Genomic DNA, 23,538 nt, shown 5'->3' with positions numbered 1-23,538 from the left:
GTGTATTCGCGCGCTCTTAAATAAAAATGTAATTAATTTAGAATAAACAAAATAAAAATTGTACATGTATTAATAATGAATTATTAAAAGAAATATTATAATAATTTTTTTCTTTCTTCCTTAATACAATATAAATTCTATAATAAATTCCTTCAGATTCTGCTTCAATAAAAACAGACGAATTAAATAGTATTATTTAATACCAATAAATAATAATAATCTTCGTAGTCAAAAGATAAAAAACGTCGACATATCCCAGTTATTTTTAAACAATAAACTACTAAGCTGAGAAACACGACACGAGGTGGAAAACGTGAGTAAAAGTCCGTCTCGTAAAAGCGAGCGACGTGGTTCCTCCCGGTAGTTTTTATAAAAGAGTCTAGTGCGGTCGTTAAACTTACTCATTTTCTCGGTGTAAGGCGACACACGTCGTACGTATCATATATTCGCAAAGTAATATCGTTGTGTAACGTTTGTTTTGTGCTTAGTATGTACGTGTACTTTATGTATGCGTATCATTTGAGCGAACAGTAAACAACGGCTGCCGAATCTTCGAGGTACATAATGTGTTTCTCGAGTCGCGTCCACTTTGTTGTATTTCTATTCTACGAAATAAATAACGAGTTCTGCGAGTTGTTCGAGCTGAATACGAAATTCAGTTTGCCCCCGAGCTAACACGAATCCGTGATGAATACAGGCAAACAGCGAAGGCGAACGCCAATATCTGCAAAATGGTATTCGTTATCCGGTTCTCGTTATACGACTCCTCACTGTACCGATAGAACTGAATTTTTCTATATCTTTTCAGCTTATTATGCGTACAGCAAGTCATGTCACATAAGGTAGCACGCGTATTCTCGAATAAAATACTCCATATTCCCGAGCTTGAACTTTCTTGCAACGATGCCCTGGCGGCAGTTATTTTCTGCCACCTCTCGTCATCTTTTATGTCGTTTGCCTTACATCGTTCGGGACGTTTGGGATCGATGATGAAATATGTCAAGTAACGACGAGACTAATGGCTTGTTTGTCTCGTAACTCTGCGGGAAAATACTGAATGATGGAAGTTACTCCCGCGAGATGGGATGTTTTTCGGCCGAATTCCGTGTGTACAGGAAACAACGAACGTAACGTATCGTCATTAGAAATGTATCTTTTAGCCTCTAGAAAAATAAGCAAGATAAGCCACGAAGTGGTTCTCGTATGAAAATGGAAAGAAGAATCATAAACTGCTTCTTTAGAAACCAATCCCCTTACGGGAGCTTCCTTTTAAAGTGGCGGAAAGTTATCTTCCTTACAGAGACAGAGTAACCCCGCCATGACAGGCTATCGCCTTCTTCCTCTCTCCATTTTTTTTTTCTTTTTTCGACAAAATGTCGCTATTACACGCGGCAGCTGCCGAGGTGGTGAGAAAACGAAAAAGGTGACATTTCCGGCGGCAACTAGCAACGTACTCGAACGATCGTGCACGCAATCATATCCATTTTGTTTCCAAGAATAGGGCGTGCGCGCCCGAAAGATTTTTCTCGAGGACGGAAGGAAGCGCTAGCTGAAGCCGGGCGTCGAGCACGGAAGCAGCGAGGGGAAGGGCGAAGGAAAAGGCAGGATGAAACCGTGGAGGAGATGAGCAAAAAGGAAATGGCTGAGGCGGATACTAGGGGCTGACGCGGCAGCGGGCACCAGGCATGAATCTGAAAAGGTATGGGCTGCGTTCACGCGACGATGATTTACGGGCGTATTAGGTCGATAAGATATCTTCCGGTTCGTTGACCTGGCGGAAGCTCTATTTTTAAGGCGCCTCGCGGCCTCCTTTTACTCCATTTACCCGTCCCTACCTCTTTCTCTTTTCTCGCCGTCTTCTACTTCGATACTCTTGTAGACGTGAGTTTTGGAAGGTATCGCGTCGTCGAGCAAAAAGAATTCGTAGACGGATCTCTTTTCCATTAACGTGATTTCAGTAACTAAGTACCATGGCTGCTCAATACGCAATTTCTAATATATTCCATCAGCTCCGCGCCTGTCAAACTCTATTTTCCTTAAAAAAAAAAAAAAAAAAAAAAAGCAGATAAATATTGAAGACTCTTGTGTGCGAAATCTTTTACATGAAGAAATTTAGAGAAACGTTAGGGAATTGGTTCAATAGATTTCAAAAATTTCAATCAGATCACACGCTTATTTTATCATTCATACCAAGATGAATATTTACACGTGAAAAAAAAACAATTTTGTTGAAGTATCGAAAAATTTCAGTATATCTAGATATAAAAATAATTTTGTTGAACCATCAAAATAATTATGTAAGAAACTCCAGCTTAATGAGCAATGCTGCGAACAGTTTTGATATTCTAACGACCAGTTTGACCTACATAATTATTTTAATAGCCTAACAAAATTATTTTTAGATCTGTATCTCTAGTTGAACTTTTCGATAGTTCAGCAAAACCGTTATTTCTTTGCAGTAACTTATTTAATTTACTAATACTAGAAACTTCAAGTATAACACAGTGAAACCTTTTTAAATCGGAAATCAAGTTAACTCGGTTATTTAATTATTACTTGAGATTTCACCGCAAAATTAGCTCGTTTTAAAGGTCTTTTATTTAATTAATCGATAATTGTCTGATATGATAATATAAATTGTCACAATTCTTCAATTGTCTTAATCCAGATAACACATTAGTCTATGAATATTTTACATACATCGATACCAATATCTTTCTTCGGGAATACACTGAACATTTACAAACTATTTCTAAAACGTTTAAAATTTTATTGAACATTTCGAATGTTTTAAAAATATTCTATTAGGAATATTGCTTGGGAAAGATTTCTTATACAGAGTAATAATTCACGCCTGAATCTTGCAGTCGCTAATCATGTTTCTGCATTGTAATCAAATTAACTTCATCTTTTCTTGCTTCTTTAACGTCTTGCACATAACATTGACTATGTCCTGTGTCCAAATTTGTACACAAAAATATTACATATGTATGTTGGAAACAGTCCACTCACGTTCTTGTCATCTGTTTGTATTAAATTTTTTAACATATTCGAATGTCAATTTCAAATAATATGATCATGTTATATAAAGATTTTGTGTTAAACTTTTATATTGTGTTATATTCAACGTTTCTTTCTGTCGAAATGATACTATTTATGAGTAAGTGAACAAATAACATAATAAAGTGTTTTAAAATGTAAATTCTAAGATAAATAAATAAAATATGGGTTAATTTAACATACATAAATGTTAATTTTACTAAAAAAAAAAAAATGCTTCCACGATTTGTTAACAAACTGTGTCAATATTACCCTTCTTGTATTTATTCTATTACATAATATTTGTGTAACCTTCTAACATATTCATTTTGTGTTAAATTAACCGAAAAAATTGAGTAGATCGTTTGAAACATGTGATTTGTATTACATTCGATACACTTCTTTCAACAGTATAACTAAAGAAGGTACAAATTCAACCGAGCCTGTTTTTATAACTCATGAACTTTTTTAAAATTACACAAAACAGTCTCATTGAACATGTTACACAAATATTCCTAGAACGTTCTTTTTACTTTATATACACATATCTTTTGAGAATATTCCAAAGTTTCCGGAAAATGTTCATAAAACATTTATATGCAGAACGAATTGTGCCATCCGGGAATTTTTAACATACGATGTGCAAATAATTCAGAATATAACTTGATTACTTCCAAGTTTTCTCCATACACTTTCATAGTATACGGAAAGAACAATTTTTCTGAAGCACTTAAAAATTTGGATGTAGCTCGGAAAATAATTTTGTTGGACCATCAAAATAATTGTTTAGGAACTCAAGCATGATGAGTAGTGCTGCAAAAAGTTTTCCGGTTTTAGCAACCAGTTTGAGCGTCCTACATAATTATTTTAACAGTTGATCCAACAAAATTATTTTCACTTCTGTATCTATTTAAATTTTTAGATACTTCAGCAAAAATGTTCCTTGCGTGCAGGATACTTATTATTAAGCACAGTAATTTATGTAACTTGCTGAAACCTCAAGTTGTGACAAGTAAAACTATTTTTTTTAAATCGAAAATCAATTAGCTCAATTATTTGATTATTACATTAGAATTCACCGCGAAAAGGCTCTCTTATTTAAAGCTCTTTAATTTTCCAATAAATGTCTAATACGATAATATACACTATACAATTCTTTGAAGATGCGGCAATAATTGTCTAATACGATAACGTAAATTGTACAGTTCTTAATAACTTGATTATTTCCAAGATTTCTCTATAACGTTACCTTTCAATGGAATACCAAATTGCGATTTCAATCTAGTAATATCTAGTTATTCCATTATCCTCTAGACTCCGCTGTGACACGACGGAGAGACAGCCCCATTACTTAGTTCGCCGATTATAATCCGATACGATGCATAAACGTGTGCGAGAAGGAAATTTCATCTCACCGTCCGGAGAGCGGAGAAGTGGCGATCGAATCTGTAAGCATGAGTCCATCGTCTGTGGATAGGCACGCGCACGCGTCATTCGCGAGGTCTTCATCTCCTGCACGACCTCCGTAGAATACGAGGACGAGGAGGAGGACGTCGACGGTGTCTCGGGAAGCAACGGGGAATAATGCAGAGAAGCGGACCGCAGATAACGAGCTCGGCGGAGTTTCGCTCGGTTGACGTACCTGCTCTGACGGTGACGTCTCTGCTAACGACCGCACCGACACTGTTGACGGCGGAGCACTTGTAAATGGCCCAGTGGACATCCTGCCGGAAGGCTTCGGCCTCGAACGCGGGGAAGTGTATCGTCCCGTTGCCGAGGACATGCCTGATGCCGAGGATGTTCGTTATACTGCCGCCGTCCGCCGCGAGCCAGTCGACGGTTGGCAGTGGATTTCCTCGCACGGTGCAATCCACCCGGCCGCCGTTCACGTTGGTGAACTCCACCCTTGACGGCGGCTCCGTCACGAAGCTGGGCCCCTGCGTTTCGTAGGAGGCGTCGGAGGTACCTGCTTCGTAACACGGAACAGGACGAACGTTAGATATATAGATATATATATATATTAACGGTAGGACGTAAAGCGGCTTAACTGTATTCAATTAAGATTACCGCTCCTTTCCCTCCGCCCTTTCTCCGCCTAGCGTATACATATTTCGCGGATATCTGCCTTCCGCCTTTCTTTTTCATTATTCATTTCGCAACGCCGCGGGCCGCGGCGCGCCATACAACTTTAAATACGCTTAAAATTTCCATTACCACCTTCGTGCTTTCGCGGAATTCCCGGAAAACTCGGCCGGAACACCCGAAATCCGGACTTGTCGCGAGTCTCTTCGCGCGGACCCGTATACGGACGCGGACGGAGCGATTTCGAGGGCCAGCGCGGGCGCGCTTCATTTTGAGCGTTCTAATGCGCCATAAATTCTGGAGTATTACGAATAACAATCAGAAACGCATTAATCACGCAGCAGCGTCAACGAATGGACACTCGGCGGTGGATTTTTCGTTCGCCACCGCACCGGCCGAATGCGAAGTAATTTTCTGGACGGGGAGGGAAAGGGAGGGTCACACGGCAGCGAGAGAGAGAGAGAGAGAGAGAGAGAGAGAGAGGCGGAAGAGCAGCGGTGGGACGTGCACTGTATCGTCGACGGACATGAACGAAGATAATACGCCCGGCCATAAATCATACATTTAACGCTGAAATTCGGCCGTAATAGCTTCCATAAATGGAGCGCATTGCACGTCCCGATCCCCTCTCCCTCCTCCCCCCTCCCCCCGTCACCCTCCTCACCCGCCGAAGCCTGTTAACCATTCATCACCCGAGTTATGTTGATTTAAGTAGGAATGCCGGTTCGCTCCCGATGTATTCCGCATTCCCTCCAGCATTGCTCATCTGGAAGCTGCTGGCTCGGCCAAGTGCGGACTATCCACGTTGCAGAACGTGCAACGAATGACGTGCGCGCTTCTCGTGGCGTGTTTCCCCGTGTGCTTCTGACGAAATCGCGATCGAAGTACGTCAAAGGCGGCGCGTTTTAGGAATTTCGGGGCGTACGGGGGCGTTTTAGCGTAAAGTTTCAACTTTAGCGCGAAACTTTGGGGCGAATTACGCAAATGCAGCGTTATGGGAAAAAAAGGAGAATTATTATTATCGCACCCGCGAGTCGCAGTCGCGACATGAATTATCAACGATACTATCGGCTTGTATACTCTAATTATAAATTTACAAGTCAAAGTACACACATACGCACGCACACGTATACACACAGTTAGATGGCTTGGCTTTACTAAAATTACGTGCTTTTATCTATCCCGACGCAGGCTCGAGTCCAAAGTACTCTCAGTAGCCGAGTATGGCCGAAAGTAGCGAGGTCGGAAGTTGTTTTGGTTCGAGTCTCTCCGATGAGCGCTTACGTTGGCAATTCTCTTCCCTTACGCGAGCCTGGCGAGCTTAAATCTTGATTACTTATCTCCTATAAGCCAAGGCAACGTTTCTAGTAGCTTGGCGGATTCCCCACCCTCGCGGCATCGTCTCTCGGACGTGCACGTTCGAATCCGGAAAGTTATCGTTTTCTCGAAAAAGAAAATCGTGGACTCTCTCCTATAAAAGCTGTAGTACCTAGCAAAGATTTACTTCCTGCCTTACCCTCTCACCCTCTTCCCCCCATCTCTCTCTCTCTCTCTCTCTCTCTCTCTCTCTCATTTTCTCTCTCGTTCTTTCGCCGCCCCTCTTTCTTCAAAGCCGACAGAGTTTCGAATCTTAACGTTGAGCGTACTCCACCATCGCCCGGATAGCCAGTGCAGTGCGGACCTGCGATTGGATATATCTTGCGACCTACATTCACCCCGAGCTCCGTAATCATTTCCCCGCGGGAGGAAGAGTAGGGTGGGGAAGGTGTCTCGCATGAAAAGTTAACTCTTCATCTTCCATGAGTTCCCCCCCGGTTCACATTACAATTCCACCGATGTCCGTACAACCCTCTGACGTACATCGGTCGTCTTGCGATTCGATCGTTAACGGGAATTTCCCCGGATTGGTGGCATACATCAGAAATATGATCTCGGATCTCTGATCTCGTCTCTTCTTGAATCGTATTGGATTACGAACGTAACAGGAGCGTTATATCAGAAAGATTAATCGCGCGAACTTTACTCTTTTTTTATTTATACGTTGATGGATACGCGTTCTCGTAACTTCACGATGTACGATCGATTCAATGTTCCTCCGGCATGTAAATCTTCTCGAATTCCGCAAAATCCTACGTTCTTATTAGATTATATGTCAGATTCAGATTAACGGAAACAGACCAAGAATCGAGCCACGTCGAACGCACTCGAAATACGTTGGCTCATCGAAATAGCTAAACAATGGACGGTGAGTGGAGGGACGAGCGAATGCGTAGCTAAGGGTTGCATCTACTCTGGCACGTACTCAACTACACACCCTCTCTGGGACCATTCAGCAAGACCGAGAGAGAGAGAGAGAGAGAGAGAGAGAGAGGGAGAGAACACGATCATCAAGTCGGCTGTTGTAAACGATACGTTGACAGACTAGAACGTAGCGTAACACTACGTTCAACCCTCAACGTATCATCACAAGCGTATCCCCGAAGACGCGTACTTGTGCTTCTTAGCAGGCGGCCGTTGAAGAGACGAGATGAGATTGAGGGCGCGGCGACCAGCCGTATAATGTTTTATGTCAACATCCTTCGAGAATTCGCTCTCTCTCTCTCTCTAGTTTGCCTCAAGTGCCGCTTTTATTCACGTTCCGTCCAGTGCACCCGGTACTTTGGTGGAACAACGTAGTTGCCATTAGTCGTTCGAAGAGAAACCTGCTGATAGTTTCCTTCCGGACGTCACGCGTACAGTAGAAATAATTTGACAATATTATAAATATTCTTATTTGATATCTTATATCTAGGATTTTTATGTAGGACTTCGCACAAAGATGAAAATAAAAATATGTAGGCACTTTGGAAAAGCTTGAAATTATAATACACAGATATTTTTGTAAAATATGTGCAACTTCATATATGAATATTTTTAATAGGACGTTAAGTGAGAATTTACTTCGATTATATTTATATTGAAATGAAATTATTACAAAAAATGAAAGAGAATAAAAAATAGATATTTCTACAAAGAGAGTTTATTCTACAAAGAGTGTTTTTATTTAATTTATCAAAAATATGTCATGTTATGGTTAAATCAATTAATTCCCTATATGTATTTCAAGTCTCTCTCTCTCTCTCTCTCTCTCTCTCTCTTTCTCTCTCTCCCTCCACAGATATTTTCCTTGTTTAAATAAAATATTAAATCTCTCGAATTTCGAACGATGCATTATTTTATAGTACATTTTAACCGTTCGCGTAATACATTTTAGACTGTGAAAAATTTTGCCGACGAGTAACGCGCAAGATATCGTTCACTCCTCATTTCACTCCTCATAATTTCGAAAAGTCAGCGCGACTAATAACGGCACCGGCGAACTTAGCATCGCTGACTAATTGCCGATGAAGAATGAGAAGGTAAAACCCTTAGTGCTGCCGGCGCGCGTATAAAGGGCGGAAGAAGCGTCGAAGGGAGCAGTCTCCGCTCCGGAATCAACGTCTATTCAGCGGCGTACGATTCTTTCCGCGCTTTCCGAAGAGGGACGAAGAGAAGGATGGAAGAAAAAGTTAAGTCAGGAATATCCACGGGTGCAGAAACAGACAAAACGCGAACGACTGTGCGGTATTGGATAGCACAAAGTGAGATGGAATCAGGGAGAAGAACGGAAGAATGATATATATATGTATATATAGATGTACCACAGATCGCGGTGGATGCAGACGAATAGGGTAGAAAGAAGAAAGGGACGCAAAGGAGGGAAAATGAGGAGCCCTGTCTGTGGTTTGTCCGACAATGCAAACCGGCTTTCTCGTATCACTGTATTGTTTCCATTGTTTCAACGGCTCGTGCGGAGGGATTGTTAGTCATTATACGGCACCAGAGAAGTCAGAGAAGGTTCGGAAAGAGAGGGAACAGAGTTTATCCGCCTTCCAACGCCGATCATCATCGTACTTTACTTCCCACCGTCGGACATCCCGCGTGCAATTCTCCAGGGCACAACGAGTAATTTCCATCAGCGACATATTCGCGAATCCCCCGCATCTCGTCTTCGTCGGACGCGTGTCGCTTGGAATGGGCGACAGAATCGCTGACGCATCGAACGAGGATTTTATATTTCAATTGTATATTTCAATTTAATATATAAATATTCGCGCGGCAATTTTACGTTATTATGGAAGATCGAAAAACAGATATCCCTACAAAGAGAATTCACTTATTGATTTACAAATTATTTCATTAAACAAACGCCTACATTATTGTTAATGTAAAGATAAAACATGATTTCAAATATCGTGTGATTGAATTATGAGGCATGCAATTGGCTAATAAATCACCCGCGTGTGTGCGTGATATGAAATGTTGTTCTAAAGGAGTTTAATCGTCAATAGAATTATTGAAATGTAAAACGGATAAAACGTGTAAAACGGATGATATTAAAACGGATCGTGCAGTATTTTCCTTGACGCGTCGTAGACCTATCGACGAATTACAGGCATGAACTTACAGACGAATGCTTTTCCAGTAGGGATCAAAAATCGCGGCGATCGTCAGTTTTCGACCAATTAAATTTCCAATTCCACAACAATTATTTCATTACAATAAATGCAGGGTTGGAAATGTTACTTTGTGAGTTACTCTTTAGGTTATCTTATATGTATTTGTTGTAGAAATTGAGTAGAAAAAGTAATACAAATGATAAAACGTAATATAAAAAATAAAATACTTATTGTACTCTCAATTTCTGTAATAAAAAATAATTTATTATAAATAACGTACAAAGTGATTTTATCAATTCGGAAATAAATGTTTCTTTTCTAAAGAATCGCAGTATGTTTTTGTCAATAAAATTATTACACGTAGAATTTATAAAAAAATAAACAGATTTCTTGAAAGTAAAATGAGAAAGAGACTGTAGAAGCAGTAGTGAACCTTGGAAGATCTCGGCTAATGTTATAATTGCAAATTTGATTTTGCATTCTTGAGGTATAAATTTAATCCCCGTAACAATCTCTGAATCTAACCGGCGCGTCCAGTCTGTGCAGTGGATTATTAATCGAAAGTTCTCCACTCTGCTCTACTATTACATCGACCCTCTCGAGGCCTTTGAACTTGCGATCCCCACGTTTTACGATTTTACTCGGCTTTACGCTTTACCTTAAAAGACCGTAGTACGAAATGTCAATCAAAATCCTGTTATAAGGTAAAAGAACGCACAGGAATGAAAGGATTTTATCTACGTGCTGAAAAATCTGATTTGTGAAAATTTGGAATTGTTTATCTCTGAAAAAAAAAAAAAAATAACACGTTGGAACTATCGTTAAGTTCTTATTATCGGATTCACAATCGGACGAAAAATTGTATGATTTCGCGATATCCTGTATTTACACACGGCAACGGTATCGCACGATGTGCCACAACAGTGGACAAAATTGGGCAAAATTATCTTCGTTACACAGTAAGGCACACCATTCGGTGCACGTTAATTGCCTGCGTCAGCAGCGCTTGTCCATTTAATTGAGCCCCTGCAGTATCTGCGATCGAACGTTAATTATTTCGTATTACGGAATAGCTAATCTACGATTAGAGTGCCGGCCATTATCTTGTCTCTGCAATCTGATTTCTAGTTGAGCAGCTTATCGCCGATGTTTTCGCGCGATCGCGCAACTATGCGGCGTACCAATGCGAACGGTGGAAGATTAATGTATGTATGAGCCCATTTTCTCTTCCATCCCCCTCCCCCCTCCCCCACCGTAATACTTTAGTTAAAATATAAATAGCACTTCACCAAATTGATTCGTGAATGGTGGAAGGCGATGCGGCAAACCCCATGGTATGCGTTAACTACTGAACTTTACGCGATAAAGCTTCGCCATTAAATTTCGGTGCGTTTCGCGTTATCATCCGGAAATTTATTCACGTTACCGCATCAGAGATTAGCTAGTTCAACGATAATATAGATAGTCCATGTTATCATGTATCGCGGCTTGAATAATATTAACATGCTCGTATAGTTACGAATCGTTCGTGATTTTCCCGAAATTCCAGCTAGCGAAAACGGTTAGCGCACTCGAAAATTGTCGACCGCAAAACTATAATTACACCGTTACGCCGAAATGTATTTACGGGTTATCGATACGCTGGAGGGACCTCCCGCGAAAAAAATAACGGACTAATATTTCAACGTTTGTCAATCCACCTCCCCGTTTTACGTCATTCCACCGGGATGCGTTTCCGGTTTCGTATAATTTTGATGAATTCTTTTTTTCCGCATAAATACTGCGAGGTACATTTTTTTTTTTTTTTTTTAGTAAACCTCAAAAGAAATGCACGGTATATTTTTCGGTCGGAAATTCCGCTAATTTTGCGAGGTATGCGGTTTTTGTTCCGCCACGATCCTCCCCTGTGGCCGTGCGGCTTATAATGAGCGTGAAAGCTACCTTAAAACGAACATAAGTAGCGTCATTATTCGCTCGCGCCGAGCCGCGTTATTACGTTAAACGTGCTTGCATATTTGGTGCGTAAAGAAAATAATTATATCGCGATACGTTAACTTGGTTAAATACACCGCGGGCCTTTCTATATTACAGGATTCCGCGCGGGCTCTTTTACAAATTTTTAAATTGTATCGCGTAAAACATAAATACCTCAAAAAATACAGTAAACACTTTTAACAGGATAAAAGCGTTGCACGCGAGCGATATTATTTTCCGCCCGTGAACGAATACTTTTGAAACGCGATCGCTAAGTTAATTAAACTACGTTCATTCCACGTTGAAATATTTTGTCATTAACCATCGCCGTTTTTGCCTTTGCATAAATAAATGGCTTTACGTATCCCGATTATCCACACTAGATACAGTTTCAACTATTTACCGCGAATACCGAATGACATCATTATCATCGTCTACTTTTCGGCTCGGGAGATATCGATCGGAAGGATATAATGAAACGAAAGTGCGCTCGACGGATTTAATTGTCGCCGCGGCCAGTCGCGTCACGCTTCACGCACGAAAGCAGGTACTTCCTCTTTGCGCATTGTCAAAAGGTCAATACCTAAAATTGCTTCGCTTTCAGGTCCGATGCTTTTCATTCGTCATGCCTGCTTGTTTTATATCCACCACGTACAATTTTCCTACCCGCCACGTACATTCGTGCTCGGAGTTAAACGACGTTTTGGGCGGTCGACTGTAAAAAAAAGGAAAAAACAAGCGTACATATTAAAGCTACACGGTGCTCGGTTATAAAAAAAAAAAAAAAGTTCCAAGCGGCCATGCTGATTTTCAGTTAGCTCGCCGGGACGACGGTCTCTCTCTTTTCTCTTTCTCTCGCCACAGCAGCGATTTATACTTGATTTCAAGAAAATTACGGATACATACTTATATATATATATATATATATATGTGTGTGTGTGTGTATATATACAAAGGATGTCTCACAACCACCATACAATACTTTTATAGTATATTCTAGAGATAGAGTAAAAAATTCTAATATAAAAATATTAGAAGCTACAATAGTTTTTGACTTATTAATTAGTTAAAGTTAACTTATAATTTAAAAAATTATTGCAACTTCAACATTGTCATATTAGGATTTTTAGTCTACTTTATCTCTAGAATATACTGTGAAAGTATTGTACGATGGTTGTGAGATACCTTGTATATACATGCAGGATGTATACTAAGTACTATCCCTTAAAAAATTTTAAGGGATGATTGCTCATAAATTCAAGACAAAAACTTTATATAATCATATGTCCGAAATGGCTTATTTCAAAGATACAGGATGGCAAAGTTAGAGGAAAAATTTCGTTTTTTCTAAAAATTTCGAAAACTACTCGAATTATTTTGATGAAACTTTGTTTGAAGTTTCATCTAAATAACGAATGGTTTTCGAAATTTTTAGAAAAAACAAAAAGATTTTTAAAAATCTTTGAAATTAATTGTAAGCCATTTGGGGTATATGATCATATGAAGTTTTCGTCTTGAATTTGTATGGGCAATAGTTCTTTAAAATCTTTTAGCGTACTTTATATACACCCTGTATATATATATATATATGTGTAAAAAATGCAACTATAATTTATAATTCATATTTCATTGCGCACATCGTTACGTACAGTATACGTACAATATATACGCACGATCGATTCGAAAATCGAATAGCTGATTTCTTCTCAAAGTAGATGGCTCGGTAACCCGAAGCCATAAATCGGTGATACTTTACGGCGGTCGGCTAACTTACTAAACTGCTGCGGAAAGAAACTGCTCGAGACAGCCGGGATCGTAAAGTCGGCCGTTTTAAGGGAGATTTAATCTGAGCCTCCAGAGAAAAAGAGAGAGAGAGAGAGAGAGAGAGAGAGAGAGGAAGGGAGAGAGAGAGAGAGGGAGAGAAGAGTAGGGGTTTAATCTAAAGCTACCGTATACGCCAAATAAAAATCCTTTTCTCCATGCATAACATGCAATAAAATTCATCTTAGCGGGATATCCGTACATTTCCCTAGTTTCCATGTAAATTAAGTTAGCAAGTTTTGGCATTTGGGCAGATTGCCTTTCTTTGAGCCTGAGAATAACCTTTTTGCAGAACCACGACTCATTGTTAGAGGTACAAGATTTGATCGACGTATCGTTATCCAAAAGTTTTCGTAATTCTGAAGCTGCAGGGATAGAGGGAATGTTCCCTTGGAATAGATCTTCTCGCGGAGACAGGAGATCTTTGAACAATGAATTAATCCAAGGTCTGCGAGCACGCAGACTTACGTACAGCAAGTTCGCAGACAATGTACATTCACAGATCGTGGCAAGAAGCCATGTTAATTTCGCCGTGACTTGACAGTCACGATTTTGCCTTCCCTCGCTCGATCTCTCACTCTATTTTCGAGTAACTCTGAATTCTCGAAATTCCTCTACAGTATATCAGAGTCGAAGGGGAATTATTCCGGCGATTTCAGAGTGTATCTCAGTATCCGTTGATCGTAGCAAATTTCCATGCAATTTTCCCCGGCGCTGCATATTTTCGACACCTCCCACCCCTCCACCCCAAAGTCGCGTCGAAAACAGCAAATTTTATTGAGAACAAAGTTTCATTTAACATCCATCGCAATCGCTTTCGACTTTCAAGATATAAAATATCCGAGCACTGTTTTACGAGCGTTTCTTACAGACGGTGCTGATCGATTTGTTGAGAGTGTATCCCGAATAATAGTCACGGTGAAAGTCAGGAGACATTGGCGGATCCACGGAGGCTATAAGGAACCTCTTTCTTAAAAAATATTTATAGCAAAGTGTTATATAATATTTCTGCTTAATCATAACTTTAATATTCCAAAAATACTTTTTAATTTAAGAGGACCTACTATGATATAAAAAACGTAGATCCCATTATATTATTCTTTTTTTGCGATCATACAATTTCAAATAGGACATTTTACGAATTATAATACATTTGAATAGTACCTTTTTAATATATAATGATAAAATTGAATAATAAAATAATAATTTCATATTTTATCTTTTCACATTTGACTTTAAAAAGATTTCGCTTGCTCATCAGTGTCAACTGTCAGTCAATGACATTTCCCTTGGCGAAATTTCTGGATCCAACAACGTCAGGAGGATCTCCGCGCGACGTGTGTCGAGGTTCCCTCCCGTCTTCAACGATGATTTAATACGAAGCTTATAAATACTATCTTGGAGGGATAGTTGAGACTCGCGAGGGAACCGCAGTGCGGTTAACGCTATGCGTGTAGAGATCCGGAGCGACTATACGCGTATACATAAAGCTGAAGCCAGCCAACCAGCCAACTACAGCGGAACTGCGAGCGAGAAACAGGAAGAGAAAGAGCGAGAGAGTAGGAAAGACAAAGTGGAAGAGAGGGGAGGAAGGGAGAGAGAGAGAGAGAGAGAGAGAGAGAGCATGTGAGTGTGTACGTGACAGGCAGAGAGAGAGGGACAACGCACTAACAGGACACACCGGTACAAAGACCGAAATGCAAATACGTATTCTGTGTACTTAGGAAACGGTAGCCCCAGTGAGCCTCATGCATAGAGATTGTACGTTGTCCGTGTAAAATCGACCCACAGCCACGCCGGCCTTCAACCCCTGTCTCTCTCACCCCCTCCCGCACACATCCCTTTGCCGTTCTCTCTCGCTTCTCTCTGCTCTCCGCTCTGTTAACGTACGTTGACTCGGTGCCGGTGAATTCGCCGAATTATCGACCTCCTTTATTCGATCTTTGAAGTGTCGTCCGGTACCTTTCAGCATGAAGTCGAGCAAAATAGTCACGAAAAGCGTCTCGGAAATACAATTTCCTCTTAATTGGCCCCCCCCCCCCCACCATGGATAAACGGCGCACACGCGCGGAATAGCGAAGCCTCCGAAATCGGTGTTATCGAGTTCCGCGCAAATCAAAATGATTTTTATACCGTCGAGTTTGCAGCGACGTCAGAGGCGTCCACTCCGTCGTGCCCGTCGGTCCCGCAAACAAAACAAACGCCGCGCCGCGCTGCACCGGACCTGCGCCGGATAGGTATCAAACGGATTAATTCATCGCGAACGATAAAGTCCGGCGTTTAAAATTTAAATTTAATTGCCCGTTACCACTTTCATCGCGCGGGGGATGCGTCGCGCGCGCGCGCGCGCGCACGGGCGGGTCGGGCGGTGAGTGCGCGATTAAGTACCACTCATATTTCTCATGAATAATTCAGGAATCACATTACTGGCGGTAACGTATCGAAGATGGTTAAGGCGCTACCAACCCGTGGCCGTGCGACGTACTCGCTACAATGTATTCGGCTACTTGACGAACGTAATCAAAAAAGTTCACGTCCTATTTTACAAGCCGGCGGATGTCGCGCTATTTGCGATAAATAAAACTAGAGCGAAAGTTCCCAGCAGCTAATCGGTCACGAAGCGTCTGCCTGTAGGCGAGGAATTCCATCGTTTCTCGAATTTTATAACATTCACGGTGTGAATATTGAGCTGATTTTTTCGAAATAATAAATGTAGAATAAGCAAGAAAATCACAATGATAACAAAGTTATTCTTTAATGTTTATACGATAGATAAGCTGAGATAACTAAGCTGAATCACCGTAGCGGCGATGAAACAGTATCATTTTGAAGGATACAATAAAATAATAAATTACAACAGATATCTTAAAGAAAAAACTGTGAGAAATGATCCCGCCCTCTAAGGATTAACATTAGACGTACCAATATTTCCCCCCTAGTCACTAAAAGAACCAAATCGATAATCAATATAAAGAATATATAATTATTGAAAAATCAAAAATTTCAGAATTCTATCTTTTACACGAGAAACAGTTGTAATAATGAAAAAATTAAGGGTCGTATAAGAGTCAATGTGGTTCACGATTAAAATTAGTCTATCTAATTTTAATACTTAATTTTTTCATTGTTTCAAACCTCAAGAGTCCTTTATTATTTATTTTCTAAATAATACAAAAGTTGTAATTTAAAAAATAGAAACAATAGAGATCAATAATGAATTGAATACGAATTGATACGTCCAGTATTAAACCGTCGATTATCGTTAGATAGAAGGGTATGCAGATTTATCATATTAAATTTGACACGATAGCATCGTGCATTATTTACGCTAGCCCGCTTGTTAAATAAAGCACAAAATTTACGAGACGGCAAGTAACTCGCGCCAACGCGATGCGAATGCACAACGTTGCGCAAGCACGACAGGAAAGAAATATTACGCGGAATAATTTGAAATACGGAGTTTGTTGACGTTCAATTACCTCTTAAAGTTTATAAAAGAATATGGACGAAGCTCGGAGGAGGGGGAAGGTGCGGGAGGGATAAAGAAGATAAAAGCCGCGGGAAGGAGGAAGCGACGTCGTATCCGGAGCGCTTGCACTGCGCGTCTTTTGCATGCTTTTATCTCGTTTACGCATCTACTATCGAGGGGCTGGCTTGAGCTGAACCACCGCCATAATGACGGCATTCTTGTCTATCACGATGTTCCCCTTCTTGCGATGTAAATGTCCATTTACCGTCGGCGGAAACGGAAACCTCGTATTCCTCGCGCCTACAGGAGCTTTCTGCTTGAATACCTCTCCATCCTAATCCTATCACACGCCGTGATCGACCGCCGTCCTTAAGAGGAAAATCGTATTAGCGAAAATGAGCGCGGGTATAATTTCATTCATTCCAATTATATTTACTTTTAAGTACGCACGCCAGTGCATTCAAGTGAGGAAGTACAGAGTCTCTCTCTCTCTCTCTCTCTCTCTCTCTCTCTCTCTCTCTCTCTCTCTCTCTCTCTCTGTACGGACCAAGAATCAAAGACAGGGCCGGCTCGATCGCGATGCAGATAGACGCGTCACTGCGAGAGTTTATCGAAATTGATAAACGAGAGAAGAACTTCATTTGCGCAAAAATCAATTGACATTGAAATACATAATGTTCAAATTATGATAATATTGAACTTTATTAATCGTACCATCTTTCTGCTTTTTGCTCTTATATTCTAAAAATATAAAAATTCTCATAAAATATAAAGATATAATTTCACATCCTTAAGATGTTTCATTAAAACGCTTATGATGAAACTTTAATTAAGAATGAATTTATGAAAAAATCGACAATGTTAACTCCATTGTGATTATCAAGTTTTTAAATAATTATCATTAGTGTATGTTATGTTTAAATTTGAGTAGACAAAACGGTTTGTGGAAAAGAGTCGAAAATTTTGAGATATATTTTACTATTATAACTGCTATTATAACGTTTAGCCGCTCTCGGAAAGTTCTAACGCCGGCCCTGATCAGAGATACCGTGAAAATGTCGAGTATTACGGAGCTTGTACACAGAGAAGAAAATTACGTTCCATGTTCCCAGTACTATTAGAGCAAACATATTCTACGGGTCCGTCTCTCTCAGATACGTTCGATTACGGTAAACAGTTTTTCGCGAATGGGGAAAGCATCGGAAAAACCAACACGTGAATTATTAGAATTTTTTAACAATAAACAGTAAAAATATTAAAACTGCAAAAATCGTCAAATGTATAGAGCAATGAGTCCTTTTATACGCCTGCAAGAAAAATGAATAAAAAGGAATAAAAGGTATTAATGTAAAAGCAGCAATTAAAGACAATAATCTTGCTTTAACACCATTGTGTGCTAAATGTAATAAATAGTAATTAAGAATTCGACAATTAATATGTACATTCTGTGGAAGGACATATTTCCTCTTTATAAATTCTCTCTTTCTTTCTATTCACTCTGAGCAGAGTTACTCTCTGTATAATTGATCGTAATTTTGTGTAAGCGAAAGAACACAATGAGATTTTCGCGTTTCCGCCACGTCATAATCCAACTCTTATTCCATTGTGGAGGCGCACTGATAAACGCTACGGAAATGTCGGCCACTATTAACATTTCGGCGAAACTTTTTCCGCGATGCTTGACAGGCTGCCAGGGCGCGTTTCGCATGACAGTGATTTGCTTTGTGGTTCACGTCGAATGAATTTGTGGTACCCGTTGCCGCAGGCGTGTGCGGTTTCATATAATTACGCACTTAATTGCTTATATTGCGAGGACCCACTGATGACGGAACCATCATCTCTCAAACCGCGTTGTATGTATTAGTTGCCATTCGCAAATTGATACGACGCTTCTATATTCTATTACAGCAAGTGCGCGTTGCATTACTGCTGCGTTGCAAAGACAATATGTAATTACGTTCGATTTATTTATCGTCAAATCAATCGTATTTCGAAATGATGTATTACATCGTATTTCGATGATGGTACGATAGAATTTACTTAAAATTTTGTCACGAGCTAACTTAATCATATAAACGTATCTTTAAACTTGTTTCCTATATTTGCGAAAATCACTGGTGTGCGTTGTACGTTCACGTGTTAAATATCTATATGTAAGAGCCAATAATAAATTACCGCATGAGAGTTATCTCCACATGCAATTACGATCGGTATAATTATAACCGCTGCCATTGTCCTCGTCATGGAACGCTGATCATTCGCGAACGATATGTGGCATATGTGCGTATTTCAGAGAGAGAGACAATTATTCCTGTTTCGCGTTAATATCGAGAATCGCAGTCGTGAAAAAATATCGCCAACAAAAGAATACTTTATTTGACATCGACCCTGACGGGAAAAAGAAAGAGAGGGAGGAAAAAAAAATAGAGAAAGAGAAAGAAACCCAGGAAAATAAAGATAGATCTAAAAGTAAGACATAAAAACATAGAAGCCCTAGCCAGGAGTTCGTTCATTCGGCGGGACGCAATTTCGATTCTCTGAAAGCTCCTCTGCTCGCTCGGTGAAGCTTTCGAGGGAACCAGTGGATGGGGGTTCTACCGTTCCGTGGACTAAAGTTTCTCGAGGAGTCTTACGTGGCAGAGCCGACAGGTGGATAGAGGCTTCTTTCCTGGCATACCAATTACGAGGGTGGAACAAGTAATTGTTTGTCCGTACCTTACATCGAAGGGTGAAGGGTATATAGACTGATACCTGCGGACGCGGTAGTCGACGACGGTGATGGTAGTGGTGACGTTGCCGATGGTGGTCGTAGCGAAGAGGTAGTTAGGTTGGGAATAGTGCTGCGGCAGTAAGGTTGATTGTAGAGAGCGAGAGGTAGAAGGAAAGAGAGAAAGAGGACGTGAGAGTAGGAAAGGGTGAGAGGGTGGCGCGCCACGGCTGAGCGACGAAGCCGCACGTCGGGGGTGAAACAGAGACGGAGCCATCTCCCGTTCCTTCGCCCCGTCGACTAATGAGACCGCGTGGTTACATCAGAGGCCGGGGACAAATTGAAACGTACGAGCCTAGAGGGGCCACGGAACAGAGAGAGCGACCTCCTAATGCGTGACTATGGAACCACCCACACCACCGACAGCCACACGACACCGTTAACACCGTTTCTGCCGCCGCGCCGTGTCGCTGTTCTGCTCGGGAACTGGCAATTCTTGAATTTTATTTCGTTACCCCTGAGAGAGAGAGAGAGAGAGAGAGAGAGAGAGAGAGAGCTCGACAAACACGAGAGAAATACGGACGCGGATGACATCCGACGTTCACGCAAAGAATCTTCTTCTTCGCGGAAATTATTACGCAACGTTGAGGAAGTTGACTCACTGATGTTACTGGAGTTTGCTTTGACGTGAGAATGGAAAGAAAGGATGAGACAGCCATTAGTTACTTTCCCGTATTATTTTCTTCCTTTTCTCTTATTATGCGGTCCACGATGTTCCCGCGTTTCTCAAGAACAAACTAAATGCTAACATAATTTACTCGAACGAAACAGCCGCTTTTACGATCGACGTTTCCTTTCTACGAGAGCAATACTGTGCGTGCGCTACTTCAGGGCTCCCAGGTTCCTCAGAGGGTCAGCACGAAGGTCGTAAACATGATACTCTCAATGCGCCTCCCAACGGACATCCCTTTGATACGGTCGAGTAATTATTCTTCGTACGTGCGCGGCATTAGCTGTCCACGCTCGTATCGAAACTGGAAACTTACATCTCTCGAGTTGGAGACCCGGGCGTTCTCCACTTTGCGGAAGATGAAGATACACGGATGGCAATTCGTGAAGTTCGATTATCGACGAGAGAGAACACGATATCACCACGGCTCCGCACACGAGTGCGACATCGTACTTCGGGGAGGATCTCGGAAGCCGCTACATAGGCAATAAAGCTAGGCCAGACTAGCTTGAGCAGGTAGTAGATTACGGGAGCGGCAAGTACGACAGTGCAAGTACGGCAATGGCGGTGGTGGTGGTGGTGGTGGTTGCGGTGGCGATGGTGGTAGAGCTCGCTGATGCCGGCGTACGCGTTTGGAAACGCGCTCGCGAGGACGAGGGCGAGGGCGAGGGTAGGAGAGAAACGTGAGGGAGTCGAATAGACGCCCGTCGGGCGATGGTAGGAGAGAAACGAGAATGGATGCGGCGGCAGTCTAGCATGCAAAATGCTGCGTCGACGTTATCACACCGCCAGAGATTAAGGGGCTGACGTGGTGGATATCGGGTAGCGGCGGGTGGAGGCTGGTAGGAGATGGCGGGTCTTCGGTGTTCTTATTCTTCGTACTCTGTCGAGTTTTACTTGGCAGACATCCCGCGCGATACCGTCCTTATTGTTCTCTCGTATACGCCATACCCTCGTTACGCGCCGCTGTGCAACGCGCTCTGTGCCCGCTCTATTCCATCCGCTTTCTTCCACCTACTACTTCCTCCACTTCACCTTCACCTTTTTCTTTACTCTCCCGCCCACATCTTTTACATCTTTTCGCGTCGCCGCGTTGCATAACCCGCTGCCGGCATTTTCACCTTGCGTTAAATTGTTAACCACCGGAGATAATCAATCTTACGCTCGGCGACACGCACCACGTACGTAATTCGTCCGCGTTCACCTTCCCGCTTGTCCTACATTTCCTGATGCCGCGTTTAACTTCGACTGGCGTGTATCTGATACCGATACGATAATACCTGTCACGTCTTCCTTTCTTATCTCGCTCGGCTAAGCCATTACGGCGAATGCCTTTCAATTTTTGTTTCGTTCCGTTCAATTACCTAGGTGAACGACGAGATAAAAGAGAGGGAGAGAAATTGTAGCTTAAAGAAGACCCACGGGCACTTACGCATGTTTAAGGTTCTTAAGGATCGGCGGAAGCCACGGTGGAGATCTCTATCGAAGACGCATTTCTCTTGTCTCAAATTACGGATAGAGTATCGGAACAATCGCAATGTAATTGCGATATTCGTAATCAGAAAAGTCGCTTGAAGACTCGTACACAGAAGAGTTTCTTTTTGAAGAAGCAAAATAAATATTTATTTTCATCTCTCATATTCGGGTACTATAGTACAATTAAAATTAATGCAGATAATTTTATTTATTATAATGTTTTAAAAACCAAATTGCACAATGTTACTCTCTGGTCGTGCCTTTGTAGCTTCATAAAAAAGAAACTGGAAAGTCTCATGACGCAATATTATTTCTAGGAGATAAAATATTATATCAGTGTAAGACATATATCTGCACCATAAGTAAGGCACAGTATATTTTAGTTACTATAATACTTTTAAGAGCTAAATTGCAAAATCCGGCTTTTTAGGAGGCTTCGTAGCTTCGTAAAATATCAGCCAAAAGAAATTTCAGACAAAATATTTCTTATATATGTGGTAGAGAGCAGATGTGTGTCTGCATCATAAATGAGGTGTAAATAAGTTTTCTCGTTATTTCTGCCAGCCGTTAACTCTTTCAGACCTGATTTTATAGAAATCATGTTAAAAAAATTTTTTTGATTCAATTTATGCGTACTTTGTAACTGTACTTTGTACTTTGTACTTTGTGTGTAAGTAATTCATACTAAACAATTAGATAATTTTTTTTCAAAATTTTGACTATTTTTCCAACGTATACATTATTGTGTACATTAGATCTCAGATGATGTCGATAGAATGAAATAATTTAAACGGATGGAATGTCTTCAAACGTAATGTACATTACAATGCAGAGTCTAAAGAGGTTAACACACACTGAACGATCCTATCTTCGATAGGAATCGTCTTCGTTCTCCTTGCTCGTCTGTTAACTTTTCTATATCTTTCGTTTAGCTCCGTGAAAATTTTAGTTGGCAGATATCCAGCCAGCTACCTGCAGTGTCGTTATTGTTCGCCATCTTCCCGTCACGTTTTATTACTGCCTGGTGCGGTACTACCGTCGCTGTCGCCACTACCAGGACCCGCCACCCGGGGTCTTTCTTATTTTCCTCCTCGTCATTCCGTATACCTCGTTCAGGTTACTCCCTCGGGCGCAACGTCTTTTAACAAAGCTGCCGTTGCAGAGACCTAGCTGCTGCGCGATACATGTTAAGCCGTTCAACTGGAATTTATTTATGCAACCGCTTTTCGCAGCGCGCCAGCTAACTCCGTTGCTTTATTCATTCCCTCGTGGACGCACAATTTTCAATCTTCATTCGCGCTTCGAACTTACTTTATCAATTTCTTCACGTGATCAAATATAATTCTTGAGATAATTTTAAAGTTTTTCAAATACTTATATATGGCAGAACATTCGTCAATTTAATGTTATCTTTTTATCCGCTTTGTTTTATTGTCTTAACGCATTAAAAGACGTTTCTTATTCATTAACAAATACGAATAAATTACTACACAATTAAAGAAAGATATTTCATCATATAAAAGACATCATTATTGGAAAGTCAAAAAAAAAACATTCTACCTTTTGCACAAGAGATAAAATATTTCTAAAAGAAAGAAACATTATTGCTTCTTTTACTGTTAAGACTCTCTTGTTTACTCATTATTTCAGATTGTAACGTCGGAAATGAGAAAAATGTACAATAAAAATTCTTACAAATTGTATTTTAATAGAAATATATTTTTCAATAAAATAACACATATTTACAATCGATAGAATATTA

The 23,538-nt window shown here is 40.8% G+C and overlaps 1 protein-coding gene across 1 annotated transcript in view; it reads right to left on the bottom strand.

The window, feature by feature from the left end:
- LOC108749666 (Down syndrome cell adhesion molecule-like protein Dscam2) overlaps window positions 1-23,538 on the bottom strand; it is a 95,860-nt gene that overhangs the window by 63,162 nt on the left and 9,160 nt on the right. The window contains exon 2 of the mRNA XM_018488497.1: window positions 4,682-5,008. Within this exon, the coding sequence (XP_018343999.1) occupies window positions 4,682-5,008 (327 nt within the window). The remainder of the gene's footprint in view (window positions 1-4,681; window positions 5,009-23,538) is intronic.

The sequence above is a fragment of the Trachymyrmex septentrionalis genome, unplaced genomic scaffold (genome assembly GCF_001594115.1).
Source record: "Trachymyrmex septentrionalis isolate Tsep2-gDNA-1 unplaced genomic scaffold, Tsep1.0 scaffold31, whole genome shotgun sequence".
Taxonomy (NCBI): domain Eukaryota; kingdom Metazoa; phylum Arthropoda; class Insecta; order Hymenoptera; family Formicidae; genus Trachymyrmex; species Trachymyrmex septentrionalis.
The sequence above is the reverse complement of the archived record's forward strand: the minus strand, read 5'-3'. Positions and strand labels throughout refer to the sequence as shown.